This window comes from Babylonia areolata, chromosome 30, assembly GCF_041734735.1.
Source record: "Babylonia areolata isolate BAREFJ2019XMU chromosome 30, ASM4173473v1, whole genome shotgun sequence".
Lineage (NCBI taxonomy): Eukaryota > Metazoa > Mollusca > Gastropoda > Neogastropoda > Buccinidae > Babylonia > Babylonia areolata.
In genome coordinates, this window is record NC_134905.1 from 26,578,548 (window position 1) to 26,593,477 (window position 14,930).

The 14,930-nt window shown below is 44.6% G+C and overlaps 1 protein-coding gene across 1 annotated transcript in view; it reads right to left on the reverse strand.

Moving 5' to 3' along the window:
* LOC143275278 (plasma alpha-L-fucosidase-like) overlaps positions 1-13,184 on the reverse strand; it is a 13,947-nt gene extending 763 nt beyond the window's left edge. Inside the window, exons 1-8 of the mRNA XM_076579262.1 lie at positions 12,188-13,184; positions 11,077-11,183; positions 9,306-9,436; positions 8,780-8,913; positions 5,472-5,569; positions 4,066-4,198; positions 3,516-3,686; positions 1-2,151 (exon numbers count right to left, since the gene is read on the reverse strand). The exon at positions 1-2,151 is cut by the window's left edge and continues 763 nt beyond it. Coding sequence (XP_076435377.1) covers positions 1,902-2,151; positions 3,516-3,686; positions 4,066-4,198; positions 5,472-5,569; positions 8,780-8,913; positions 9,306-9,436; positions 11,077-11,183; positions 12,188-12,606 — 1,443 coding nt within the window. The 5' untranslated portion in view covers positions 12,607-13,184 and the 3' untranslated portion in view covers positions 1-1,901. The remainder of the gene's footprint in view (positions 2,152-3,515; positions 3,687-4,065; positions 4,199-5,471; positions 5,570-8,779; positions 8,914-9,305; positions 9,437-11,076; positions 11,184-12,187) is intronic.
* Positions 13,185-14,930: the final 1,746 nt, after the last annotated feature.

The following is a 14,930-nucleotide window of genomic DNA, read 5'->3' on the forward strand; positions in this document are numbered from 1 at the left end:
GTTTGCAGATATCTTACCTGTAACAGACTGCACATTTCTGTAAATTCTGTTTTGTAGTGCATTAAAACATTCATTAGATGTGACATGATGCACATTTCTGTAAATTGTGTTTTGTGGTGCATTAAATCATTCATTTGATGTGACATGATGCACATTTATGTAAATTCTGTTTTGTGGTGCATTAAATCATTCATTTGATGTGACATGATGCACATTTATGTAAATTCTGTTTTGTGGTGCATTAAATCATTCATTTGATGTGGTATGATGCACATTTATGTAAATTGTGTTTTGTGGTGCATTAAATCATTCATTTGATGTGACATGATGCACATTTATGTAAATTGTGTTTTGTGGTGCATTAAATCATTCATTTGATGTGACATGATGCACATTTCTGTAAATTCTGTTTTGTGGTGCATTAAATCATTCATTTGATGTGGCATGATGCACATTTCTGTAAATTGTGTTTTGTGGTGCATTAAATCATTCATTTGATGTGACATGATGCACATTTCTGTAAACTGTGTTTTGTGGTGCATTAAATCATTCATTTGATGCGACATGACTGCAAAATGTTGTTGCTGTTTTTGCAGTGCATGTAATGGCAACTGTATAAACATTAGATATTGCACAGATGTAAAATTGCACATTGATATGTATTCACAGTTAAAAAACAAAACAAACTGAGAACATAACTATACTATCATGGCACAGGACCTACAATTAAATTGATCAAATCTAAAAACCTCACACAACAACAACAAAATGTAAATCACAATTCTCTATGTTTGAGTGCAGAGTGCCAAAAAAAAACTGTAATAAATTGTGTGCCATACTATACCAGTGTTTTGTTTTGTTTTCTAAATGGTACAAAAGAAGTGTGCTGGTTTACAAAACCTAAGGTCAACACTTAATGCCCATCACTGCTGACATCAATCAAAACATGACGAGCACAACTTCTGATAAAACATGGCTTCACAGGAAAGTACACTGGTAATACCTGCCACCACACACAACTTCTGACAAAACATGGCTTCACAGGAAAGTATACTCATAATGCCCGCCACCACACACAACTTCAACGAAACATGACCAAAAACACAGACGCCCCATTACCAAAGCCACTGTTTCAAACAAAAGGCGAAATGGGACCAAAATATGTCACATCACACATTAGTTTTACAGGTCACAGCACTAACATTCAGCTGGAATGTCTGTCGTTGCATATGTGATATCATTCAAAACATTTCCAGTACATGCACAAGACCAATGTAACCTTCTTTGTTAATCTCAATCGCATCACGTAGGAGTGGCAGTCCACGAACAAAGAAGGACATTAACCTCCACCAAGTCACAACAATAAACCAACAATACCAGAAAAGAAAATCAAACAAAGAGAAAAGTAGCCAGCCATCTTTTCACATAACCCATCATCTTAAAGCTCCCATCAGGCAAAAAAAAGAAAAGAAAAAAGAATGAATATACAACTTTCTTGAATAATGTCATGTGTGAAAACTTCTCTTGGTCTTCTTCTCATCCTCCCTTTTTTCTTACAGAAGATATATACAACTCTTCTGAAAAATGTCATGTGTGAAAACTTCTCTTTATTGTCTTCTTCTCATCCTCCTTTTTTTCTTATAGAAGATATATACAACTCTTGTATGTTATCTTGAACGTCCAGGCATAAAAAGGTTTCTTTTTTTTTTCTTTTTTCCATATGACGCCGTGTTTGTAAAGCACTTAGAGCTTGGTCCCAAACTGAGGATAGGTGCTGTATAAGTATCCATATCATCATCGTTAAAGACAATTCTGTAAAAAAAAATTTTTTTAAAAGTTATACATAAAAAAGTTTCTATTTTTATAACCTAATTTTTTCTTCTTCCCACATTTCCATGCTTTTAATTGACAATGTTGGTCATCTTGAAGGTCCAGGCCCACAGACAAGGCACCTGGTTGAGGGAGAGGGGAGGGATGTCCACCACCACGCCACCTTGAGGAGGACCCAACCAGTCCAGAGCCTGGGGGTAGCCCAGCAGAGTCACCACCGTCTTCTCCGTGGGCTTCGGGGCCCCCAGGGTGAGGGTCTTCCCCGGCCACTTCAGGACCAGGGCGTACACCGTCCCTGGGGAGCTCTTGGACATGGTGTACCTGCAAAAAGAAAACAATGTTTCCCTCCCTGAAAAACAATTACGTTTAACCCTTTGGTCGCTTTAGTCAACGCTCAGTGACTTGCACTGAGAACCCCACAGTAGTCGCTGCACGGCGACTTGTAGGGAGAACTCTGCAAGCGCCGATCGGCGACTTAAGAACTGGGAGTTAACAAACCTGCTCTACTCTTCGAGGTAACAAACTTGCTCTACTCTTCGAGTTAACAAACTTGCTCTACTCTTCGAGTTAACAAACTTGCTGTACTCTTCAATAAATAAAACCAAACTTAGCCAGTACTTCCTCCCTCATGTACAGGAAACATCCTTCTCATTGTTGAACCAACTCTCGAGCGGTTCGGAGCAATTCTCAATCGTTTTTTCAAACTTAGTTTGAACGATGGCGACTCCTTCAACCAGTTCAGATTGTAGCCAGCAGTCTCGCTTCAGACCACGCTGTACGGGACAGCAAGCTGCAAGTCTAACCGACAGTCAGTTGGCGGAAAATGCTTTTGCTGCTGACAGCGACAGTGGAGAGAGTTGATGCCACATGGCAGCTAACTGACGAGGGACAGACAGCCCTGCTGTACAGCCGGTTTTCAGCTGTAGCTTCAACACAGGCGGCGATGTGAGGGTTAACTCATGTAGCGACGCGCTCTCCCTGAGGTAGAGCCGACTAAGTTTCACACAGAGAAATCTGTTGCGACAGAAAGAGTGATACAATACAGTATAATACAACACAAGACAATACAACACAACAGAATATAACACACCACACCACAAAACACAACACCACACTACATCACAACACACTACACCACAAAAAAAACACACCACACCACACCACAACACAATATAACAAACCACAACACACAACACCACAAAACAACACAACCCACCACAAAACACCACACCACAACCCACTACACCACATCACACAACACCACATCACAACACACCACACCATGACACACCACACCACACCACACCACCCCACCCCACCCCACCCCACCACACCACTCCACAAACACACCACCACACACCACACCACACCACACCACCCCACCACACCACACCACCCCACCCCACCACACCACCCCACCACATCACAACCCACCACACCACATCACACCACCACAACACACCACACCACACACCACACCACACCACACCACACCACAAGCACACCAGCAGTAACACAAAAAGCACAACTCACCACACCACACCACACCACCACAACACACCACACCACACACACACCACACCACACCACACCACAAGCACACCAGCAGTAACACAAAAAGCACAACTCACCACACCACACCACACCACAAACACACCAGCAGCAACACAAAAAGCACAACTGACCACACGCTGGGGTTGGTGGTATCGTTCTGGTGGGTCCAGGGTGTGGTTCTGTAGATGCCCTCCCCGTTCACCCCCAGCCAGCTGCCCATCTGACGAAGCCGCTCCTCGTAGATGGGGGTGATGGTGCCCTCCTTGGTGGGGCCCACGTTGATCAGGATGTTGCCGCCACAGCTGGGGGTAGGGGAGACAATCGTATGGGATGAGGAGGATGGTGTGGCGGGGGTGGGGGGGGGAGGCACGTGGGGTCAAGGAGTGTGTGTGTGTTGTGTGTGTGTGTGTTTTGTATTGTGTGTGTTGTGTTATGTGTGTGTGTGTGTGTGCGTGAGTATGGTGTGTGTGTGTGTGTGTGTGTGTGTGTGTGTGTGTGTGTTGTGCTCTGTTTGTCAAGTCTGTTTTACTAACACTTGAAGTCTGTTCACATTTTTTTTGTCACACACACACACCAGCACCACTTACTGAATCCATTCAGCACCTGTTCACATATCAAACAAAGATGGATACAAGTACAACCAACGGACAGCACTGAGAGAAGCCTGTCTAATCAGCTAACCTGACAGTTTCAACAATTCTGGCCAGAAGTTCTTCAATGGTCAGGAAGTCGGAGAGTTTGGCGTTGCGGCGAAACGTCCAAGCGTAACGGTCGATGGTCATGGCGTTCTCCCATTTTCGATTCTGCTTTTTCTCTGAATCAAAAAAGAAAGAAACATCAACCCCCACTTTGCACCCATGCTGACAGGCATTCAACATATCGTTTAGAAAAATAAATGGTTAGTGATTATATGAATAATATCAAAAAAACACACACCTGACACGATCAAAACTTTCATTCATTCAAAAACAAATAACCAGGTGTCAGTTTTAGCTGTTTTTGCCCCCTTCACATAACTGATAATACTGAGATGCCCGCTTAAGAAATCTGCGCCAAAAGCTGCTCTTTGATATTTTTCATTATGCAATGCTATTGGGAAAAAATTTGATATATGATTGCAGGATTGAATTTTGCACGAAAAACATGAACACTTACACAACAGGGAAAAAAATGAAGAAAGACTCTGAGAACAGAACAAGACAGGGAGAGATACAGAGGGAGACAGACAGAGAGGGAGACAGACAGAGAGGGAGAGATACAGAGGGAGACAGACAGAGAGGGAGAGAGACAGAGGGAGACAGACAGAGAGGGAAAGAGACAGAGGGAGACAGACAGAGGGAGAGAGACAGAGAGGGAGAGATACAGAGGGAGACAGACAGAGAGGGAGAGATACAGAGGGAGACAGACAGAGAGGGAGAGAGACAGAGGGAGACAGACAGAGAGGGAGAGAGACAGAGGGAGACAGACAGAGAGGGAGACAGACAGAGAGGGAAAGAGACAGAGGGAGACAGACAGAGAGGGAAAGAGACAGAGGGAGACAGACAGAGAGAGGGAGACAGACAGAGGGAGACAGACAGAGAGAGGGAGACAGACAGAGAGGGAGACAGACAGAGAGAGGGAGACAGACAGAGAGAGGGAGACAGACAGAGAGGGAGACAGAGAGAGGGAGACAGACAGAGAGAGGGAGACAGACAGAGAGGGAGACAGACAGAGAGAGGGAGACAGACAGAGAGGGAGAGAAACAATGACCAACTTTAATCTCAGCAGTGAAAATGTTATTGAAAGAAAAGAGAGGTAGAGGAAGGGAGAGAGACACAGAGAGAGGGAGGGAGAGAGACAGAGAGGGAGAGAGGGGGAGAGACAGAGAGGGAGAGGGAGGAGAGAGACAGAGAGGGAGGGAGGGGGAGGGACAGAGAGGGAGGGGGAGAGACAGAGAGGGAGAGGGAGGGGGAGAGACAGAGAGGGAGGGAGACAGACAGAAGGAGAGACAGAGGGAGGGAGAGAGAGACAGAGGGAGGGAGAAACAGAGAGAGAGGGAGGGAGAGAGAGACAGAGGGAGAGAGAAGGGAGGGCCAAAACCAACTGACTAGGATTGTATCGGTCCCCACAGGTCAGAAACCCGCCATGTTTACATCCACAGTTGACGCCCCAGCGGTCATTGGTCACCACAGTGTCTCTCACTGGGCTGCACACACACACACACACACACACACACACACACACACACCACACACACACCACATTAATATGAGCACAAACACACACACACACACAACCACATTAATATGAGCACACACACACACACACACACACCACACACACACCACACACACACACACACCACACACACACACCACATTAATATGAGCACAAACACACACAGACACACACACACACCACATATTAATATGAACACACACACACCACAATGATGAGCACAAACACACACACACACACACCACACTGATGAGCACAAACACACACACACACACACACACCACATATTAATGTGAGCACACACACACACACACACACACACACACACACACAGGCGCTAGGCAGATAGGCAGGCAAACAGAAAAAGATAACATTAACACACACACACACACACACACACACACATACAGAATTCATTACTTTATTTATCTATTTACTATCTAATCAATGTACTATATGGCATGTTTTCTAATGCAGTCTACATTTTTTTCATAAAGTTATTGTACGCATCATTATCTTAATTGCACTGTAATTAATGTGTCTAGCTTTGCTAACATTATTGGTGTCTGTGACGTGGTTTTTCTCACCTAAATAACATCACATTTATAACTTTAGTTATTGTGTTGCATGTCTTTATGACAGCTCAGGTTCTGAAAGTGACTATGCTCAATATGTTTGATGTTAATGTACTTGAGCCAAAAGACAAATCTCGGTGCATTCACAGACAATGAAGTTGTATCTTATCTGGTTTCCAAAGGCTGTTGTGGCTGGATGAACAGTGAGGATAAGCTCTCACTGCTCTGAGATAAAATGAAGTCGACATCGAGGGTCATTTTAACAGGAGCGTTTTTCACATTGTAACAAAGCTTGACAGCTGTGTAGTCAACTAAAAGTCGCTATGGCGGTGCACTGTGTAGTCAACTAAAAGTCACTATGGTGGTGCACTGTGTAGTCAACTAAAAGTCACTATGGTGGTGCACTGTGTAGTCAACTAAAGGTCACCTATGGTGGTGCACTGTGTAGTCAACTAAAAGTCACTATGGTGGTGCACTGTGTAGTCAACTAAAGGTCACCTATGGTGGTGCACTGTGTAGTCAACTAAAAGTCACCTATGGTGGTGCACTGTGTAGTCAACTAAAAGTCACCTATGGTGGAGCACTGTGTAGTCAACTAAAAGTCACTATGGTGGTGCACTGTGTAGTCAACTAAAAGTCACTATGGTGGTGCACTGTGTAGTCAACTAAAAGTCACTATGGCGGTGCACTGTGTAGTCAACTAAAAGTCACTATGGTGGTGCACTGTGTAGTCAACTAAAAGTCACTATGGTGGTGCACTGTGTAGTCAACTAAAAGTCACTATGGTGGTGCACTGTGTAGTCAACTAAAAGTCACTATGGTGGTGCACTGTGTAGTCAACTAAAAGTCACTATGGTGGTGCACTGTGTAGTTAACTAAAAGTCACCTATGGTGGTGCACTGTGTAGTTAACTAAAAGTCACCTATGGTGATGCACTGTGTAGTTAACTAAAAGTCACCTCTGGTGGTGCACTGTGTAGTTAACTAAAAGTCACCTATGGCGGTGCACTGTGTAGTCAACTAAAGGTCACCTATGGCAGTGAAAGAGTTAGATAATTCAAACTGGGTCAGGGGGCAAAGGTTTGTCATTGTTCTGTTGGTGGGGAAACTGACTGCAGCTGTCAAGCTTTGTTACATCAACTCTCTCACACCATCTCCATGCAACAGTCATTTACCTGTCGTTATACAGCCAACTCTCTCACACCATCTCCATGCAACAGTCATTTACCTGTCGTTATACAGCCAACTCTCTCACACCATCTCCATACAACTGTCATTTACCTGTCGTTATACAGCCAACTCTCTCACACCATCTCCATGCAACAGTCATTTACCTGTCGTTATACAGCCAATTCTCTCACACCATCTCCATGCAACAGTCATTTACCTGTCGTTATACAGCCAACTGTCTCACACCATCTCCCTACACCTGTCATTTACCTGTCGTTATACAGCCAACTGTCTCACACCATCTCCCTACACCTGTCATTTACCTGTCGTTATACAGCCAACTGTCTCACACCATCTCCCTACACCTGTCATTTACCTGTCCTTATACAGCCAGCTCTCTCACACCATCTCCCTACACCTGTCATTTACCTGTCCTTATACAGCCAGCTCTCTCACACCATCTCCCTACACCTGTCATTTACCTGTCGTTATACAGCCAACTCTCTCACACCATCTCCCTACAACTGTCATTTACCTGTCGTTATACAGCCAACTGTCTCACACCATCTCCCTACACCTGTCATTTACCTGTCGTTATACAGCCAACTGTCTCACACCATCTCCCTACAACTCCACACCTGTCATTTACCTGTCGTTATACAGCCAACTCTCTCACGCCATCTCCCTACAACTGTCATTTACCTGTCGTTATACAGCCAACTTTCTCGTGTCATCTCCCTACAACTCCACACCTGTCATTTACCTGTCGTTATACAGCCAGCTCTCTCACACCATCTCCCTACATCTCCACACCTGTCATTTACCTGTCGTTATACAGCCAACTCTCTCACACCATCTCCCTACAACTCCACACCTGTCATTTACCTGTCGTTACACAGCCAACTCTCTCACACCATCTCCCTACATCTCCACACCTGTGCCTTACCTGTCGTTATACAGCCAGCTCTCTCACACCATCTCCCTACATCTCCACACCTGTGCCTTACCTGTCGTTATACAGCCAACTCTCTCACACCATCTCCCTACATCTCCACACCTGTGCCTTACCTGTCATTATACAGCCAACTTTCTCACACCATCTCCCTACATCTCCACACCTGTGCCTTACCTGTCATTATACAGCCAACTTTCTCACACCATCTCCCTACATCTCCACACCTGTGCCTTACCTGTCGTTATACAGCCAACTTTCTCACACCATCTCCCTACATCTCCACACCTGTGCCTTACCTGTCATTATACAGCCAACTTTCTCACACCATCTCCCTACATCTCCACACCTGTGCCTTACCTGTCGTTATACAGCCAACTCTCTCACACCATCTCCCTACATCTCCACACCTGTGCCTTACCTGTCGTTATACAGCCAACTCTCTCACACCATCTCCCTACATCTCCACACCTGTGCCTTACCTGTCGTTATACAGCCAGGCCAGAAACTCTGTGGAGTTCCAGTATTTGTCGATGGTGTTACCGCTGCCGTCTGACCACACGATGTCCGGCTTGTACCTGTTCACCAGCTCATACAGCTCTGGCATTGTCTTGGCCTGCCATTATTTCAATAACAATAATGATGATGATGATAATAATAACAATAATGATAACAATAATGATAATGATAATAATAATGATAATAATAATGATGATGATGATAAGAAGAAGATGAAAAAGAATTATAAGATTAATAACAATATGTGTTTGTGTGTTCGTTTGTGTGTGCATGCCTGTGTGTGTGTTCGTTTGTCTGCATGCAAGTGTGTGCATGTGCACCTATGTGTGCGCATGCTTGCGTGTATTTGTGTGCATGTGACAGAGACAGAGACAGAAAGAGAACGAGTATACATGCATATCACACTATGCAGCTGTGCATGGATATGCATATTGCAGGTTTAATCTCAGGCATGTGTGTGTGCTTTAACTCTGCACAAAACTCACTCACAGACACAAAGTCCTGTGTGGAGAAGTTGTTGGCTTTGTCCCGAAGGAACAGAGGGTTGAACCACTCAAACAGTGAATGGTACACCCCATAGTGCAGGTTGGTTCTCTTCCGTATCGCCGTCGACAGCTCCTCTGAAAACCAGCCACACTCCACTCAAACTCTGTTCTTTTCAGTCCACAAGGATATGTAAATGATAGTCAGCTGTGTCCAACTACGACCATCAGAACAGCAGAGGAGGCAACTGCCGTCCCGACTATTTGGGCTGGAATTTGATTATAGTGAAGAGTGTCTTGCCCAAGTTACATCCCCACTCTCTCGGCCAAGAGGGTTTTAGGACAGTCAGCACTGGGATGGTTCCCAAAGGCCAACTAGCCCCCAAGGCTGCAGCACTAAGAGCCAGTGCAATCTTGCCTCCTAGTTTGAGAGCCATGGTCCTTCACAAAAGACTAAGCTGTAAATGACTTCCCATTGCAATAGAGAAACCACTGACCATACAGCTCTCACTTTGCTGTTGGATATATAGTAATAAAATACTATATTCAGAACAAATACTACTTTATATTTCTATTTTGTCCTCAGTTCAGTCATCAAGGTTAGACAAAATACTGAATACTACAATACTACAAACAATAAAGAATACTTTATCATCTTCAATAACGAGAAATTAATTAATTTAGGTTTGTGGTGTAAACCACATAAACAATACACGAGAATCCCAATCTTTCAATTAGTATTGATAAAAAACACAGAATGTCCACTTGAAAGTAAACCACTCAGACAACAATCACAGCAGTATAAAAGCAGGAATCAAACACAATGCTTTAAATGTTAACTTGAACCACAAACACTATAACCACAGCTGTACATAGCCAGTATGGACAGCAATAGGACAGACATAGAAAATCATTCTACAATGAAACACAGACATAATTATAACAATATGCTACTCAACAATATTTTAAACTAAGGTACCAATATTTCTTTACATATCATCAACGCATACACTCTGACATACATTTTGTAAAGTCACACGCTTAAACATAAACCTGAAGTGAAGCTACACATGATAACCACAACCATACACTTGCAGCAATCACAGTGAGAAGACAGGCATATATCATCATGATCACTACAACTAATAGCATATATCATCATGATCACTACAACTAATAGCATATATCATCATGATCACTACAACTAATCACAGACATAACTATAAAAACAATAATTATTCTCAACTAAGGTGTCATATAACGCACACACACATATACACTCTAGCATACTTTTTGTGGAGTCGTTATAAACTGGCTTACCAATCACATTCTGAGCACTACTTCCAGAAACACTTCCAGAACTGAAGTGGAAGGGGAACATTATCTTAAGACAGCAGTTAGAGAATCAGACTTTAATCTGAAGTTCTAGAGGTACTGGATATCATGCCACAGAAACATGATGTATCATTATTATCGGTGGTCTCTTTAGGCTGGAATACTGTCTTGCCCAAATTACAACCCCACTCTCTCAGCCAAGAAAGAGGGCTTTACAACAATCAGCGTTGGGATAGTTCCCTCCCAAAAGGCCAACTCCCCCTGACCCCCCTCAAGGTTCCAGCACTGAGACAGTGAGAGCCAGTGCAGTCTTGCCTCTGAAGGAAACTTCTCGCCCCTGTTAACTAACTCCACAAGGACTGACCCACACACTGAGAGCCACCAGTAGTCTTGCCTCCTAAGGAAACTTCTCGCCCCTGTTATTAACTCCACACAGGACTGACCCACAAGATCTCTGTTGGGCCCCACGTCTCTGGCGTTCCAGTTCCAGGAGTGGTTTGAGGGCCAGGAGGTGAATCCCTCGTGGTGCTTTGTCACCTGTACCACGTACCTGACCACACCAACAACATTGTATTGTGTGGTGTGGTGTGGTGTGGTGGTGTGATGTGGTGTGGTGTGGTGTGGTGGTGTGATGTGGTGTGGTGTGGTGTGGTGGTGTGATGTGGTGTGGTGTGGTGTGGTGTGGTGTGGTGGTGTGATGTGGTGTGGTGTGGTGTGGTGGTGTGATGTGGTGTGGTGTGGTGTGGTGTGGTGTGGTGGTGGTGGTGGTGGTGTGGTGTGGTGGTGGTGGTGTGATGTGGTGTGGTGTGGTGTGGTGTGGGTGAGGTGTGTGGTGTTGTGTGGTGGTGGTGGTGGTGTGATGTGGTGTGGTGTGGTGTTAGTGTGGTGTGGTATGGTGTGGTGTGGTGTGGCGTTGGTGTGGTGTGGCATGGTGTGGTGTGGTGTGGCATGGTGTGGTGTGGTGGTGTGGTGTGGTGTGGTGGTGTGGTGTGGCATGGTTTGGTGGTGTGGTGTGGTATGGTGTGGTGTGGTGTGGTGTGGCGTGGTGTGGGTGTGTACTGTATTATATTGTTACTCCAAACACTGAAGCACACCCATGGAGTACCATTCGGACACTGGCTCAAAACAGACAAGAGTGGCATTTTGTTTGTTTTTTTTTGGTTGGTGTGTTTTTCAGCCAGAGGGCATAAATGGGCAGTATGTAAGTGCTGTACTGTGTTGTGTTGTGGTGTGTTGTGTGGTGTGGTGTGGTGCTGTGGTGTGTTGTGGTGTGCTGTGGTTATTGTGTTATAGTGTATTGAGTTCTATTGTGTTCTATCACATTAGATATTTGTTGTACTGTGTTGTCTTGTATTTGGTATCTATCTGTCTATCCGTCTATCTATCTATATAAAGAGATTGAGAGAGAGAGAGAGAGAGAGAGAGAGAGAGAGAGAGAGAGAGAGAGAGAGAGAGAATTAAATCATCAAAACTCATCCATGGCCTTAACTCACTCAGAAAAAAAATGATAAACAGATAAAACAAAACAAAAGATGCACAGATGACAGACAATACCTGGCCCCAGAGGCGTTGAAAACATCGGCCCAGTGATTCGGGACAAAGAACTCAGTGGTGAAATCCCTGGCAAAGTCGGCGTAGGTGAAGTCCGGGCGGTAGTTCCGCGCCATGAAGGCCACGATGTCCGGGTGGGGTTGCGGCCCTTTCCACCAGTACCAGAACCAGGCGTTGACAAAGCTGGGCACGGAGAAGACGCCCCAGTGAAGGAAGATGCCGACCTTGGCATCATCGTACCAGGCTGGCAGGGGCCGGGAGTCCAGAGACTCCCAGTCCGGTGTGTAGCGGCGGCCGATGCTGCTACTGCTGCTGCTGAGGATTGGGGTCGGCTGTGTTGACAGCAACAAGAGCAGAGTGCTGCTGATGACGGCTGCCAGTGTTTGGGGTCTGAGACGCGCTACTGAGAGGAAGGCTTCCATGGTTGGTGGGAGAAAACACGGTTATAAACTCTGCTTGTTGTGTTTTGACTTGTCTGTTATACACAGCTGCTTTGGTTTTTCAGTGAATGAATAAAGTTTGTTTAAAACAGAGAGACAAAAAGCAAACAATCAGACTGGTGACTGACTTTATTTTCACTGTTCTGCAGGTTTGCTTTTTTTCTTCTTTTTTATCCCTTATTTCTTTTTCTTTCTTTCCTTTTTTTTCTTTCTTTTTGTTGTTGTTGTTGAATAAGTTCAGCACAATAAGGCTGGTGATTAGTTTTTGTATTAAGTGTTGTGCAGGTTTCCTTTTTTTTTTTTTTTGGAGGGTGGGGGCGGCAAGGAGAAGGCAGGTTGAACAGATTTAACACAAAGGTTTCATGTTCCGTTCACAATGTTGCAGAGGGTTTCTTTTGTTGTTGTTGTTGTTCAGCTTACAGTTGTACACATACACAAACACTCGCCATTTTGTTGAGACAAGCAAGAAAGAAGACTTGTCTTATGTTCACAGTTTTGAAGTTTCTTCTGAGCTGGAAAGAGTAAATGAGACTGGGCTTACTTCAGCAGTTCACAGCATCTGGAAAAAAAAGTGAAGGTACCAGTCTTAGCAATTAGCGTTGTAATCTGTTGTTAAATGTCTGTCCAAGTTATTATGTGGGACAGTATGTTTGTGTATGCATGTTGGAGACATACGCTTGTACAGACCATTATATGCTTTCATCATTTGTCATGTATGAATACTTATGGGTGTAGGTTAGTCTGCGTAGAGGTGGACGATTCATATAGGAGAATGTTTGTATATTTTGCATGCACACATTTGAGAGTTTGTCACTGTGTGTGTGTGTGTGTGTGTGTGTGTGTGTGTGCGCGCGTGCGTGCGTGTGCATGCGTGTGTGTATATGTGTGGTTTTTTCTGTGTGTGTGTGTGTGCATGTGGTGTGTGTGTGTGTGTGTGTGTGTGTGTGTTGTGCTCTGTGTGTGTGTGTGCATGTGGTGTGTGTGTGCGTGTGTGGTTCAGTTCTGTTATTCAATGTGTACATGCATGTCTGTCTTCCTGCCTGTAATGGCACACACCTTCATTCATGTGACAGACAGACAGACAAGCAGTGACACTCAGACAGCATGCGAGGTTCGCACAATGCCCAGAACAACAGGGGTTTAAGACTGACAATAAGACAACAACTATTACTTGTTGGGACATGTTACCATTAACAATTCATTTTGCAGCAGTACCCGTTACACTGGTTCTGTGCTTCTGGAAGAGGCTGTGAATTCAATGTTTGTTTATAGACATTAAATTGTTATACCATTCTTATAAGTTGTATGTCCGACACCTTCCTCAAAATGAAACTGCACCATTCTCATACCATTTCCTCATTATGACTTCATAACTGTAGTGTTATGCGTGGATGCATATTTGTTGCAAATTTCAAACAACTGCACAGCTTTGGATAACCTTCTCTCCCCCCCCCCCCCCCTTGCTTTATTTTTGCTCTCCCACCCCCACCCTTCTCCCCCGAGGTTCATGCATGATTTTGGGGTGTATGGGTGGTTAGGAGGAGGGTGAGGGGGGCACTACAGGCCTCTGTTCGTTGTCTTCCCTTTTTATGTACTGCACACACTGTCCAGTTCCCCCTCCCTACCCCCTTTTCTTTTTCTTTTTTTTACGTATTTGCGACTGGTAATGCTTTATGTTTTATCAAAGACGTGTTGTGGAATAATCAATTATCTCTTCTTTCCCACCGTCCTCCTTCACAGTGGAGCATCAGCGCGCGACTTGTGTGTCAAGTTGGGGCCCGCTATTGTGTGGGCTCGCTGCCTTTGTTTCCACGTGCAAGTCCGTGTAACAGTTACACTGACCTGCACGCTTTCTTGTGTTCAAGATACCCATACACGCAGCATAGAGCGGTGTGAATGATACCCATACTCGCAGCATACAGCGTTGTGAATGATACCCATACACGCAGCATACAGCGGTGTTAAAGATACCGAGACACAGAGCATACAGCTGTGTTCAAGATACCCACACTCGCAGCATATAGGTGTGCTCAAGATACCTAAACACACAGTAGTCTGGGTATCGTAGCACGTGAAAAGAGGGGTGAAAAGAAAGGCACACTGGGTACAATATTCGAGTCTGACTTCGAGTTCTATCAATTTGTGTGTGAGTGTGCGTGTGCGTGCGTGTGCGTGTGTGTGTGCATGTGTGTGTGCTGTGCACGCACGTGTATGTGTGCATGTGCAGACACGTGAGCACGTGCACCTGTCTCTTCTTCCCTTGAAAAGGATACTTTTTATTGTTGGATTTTTTTTCCTTTAGAAAT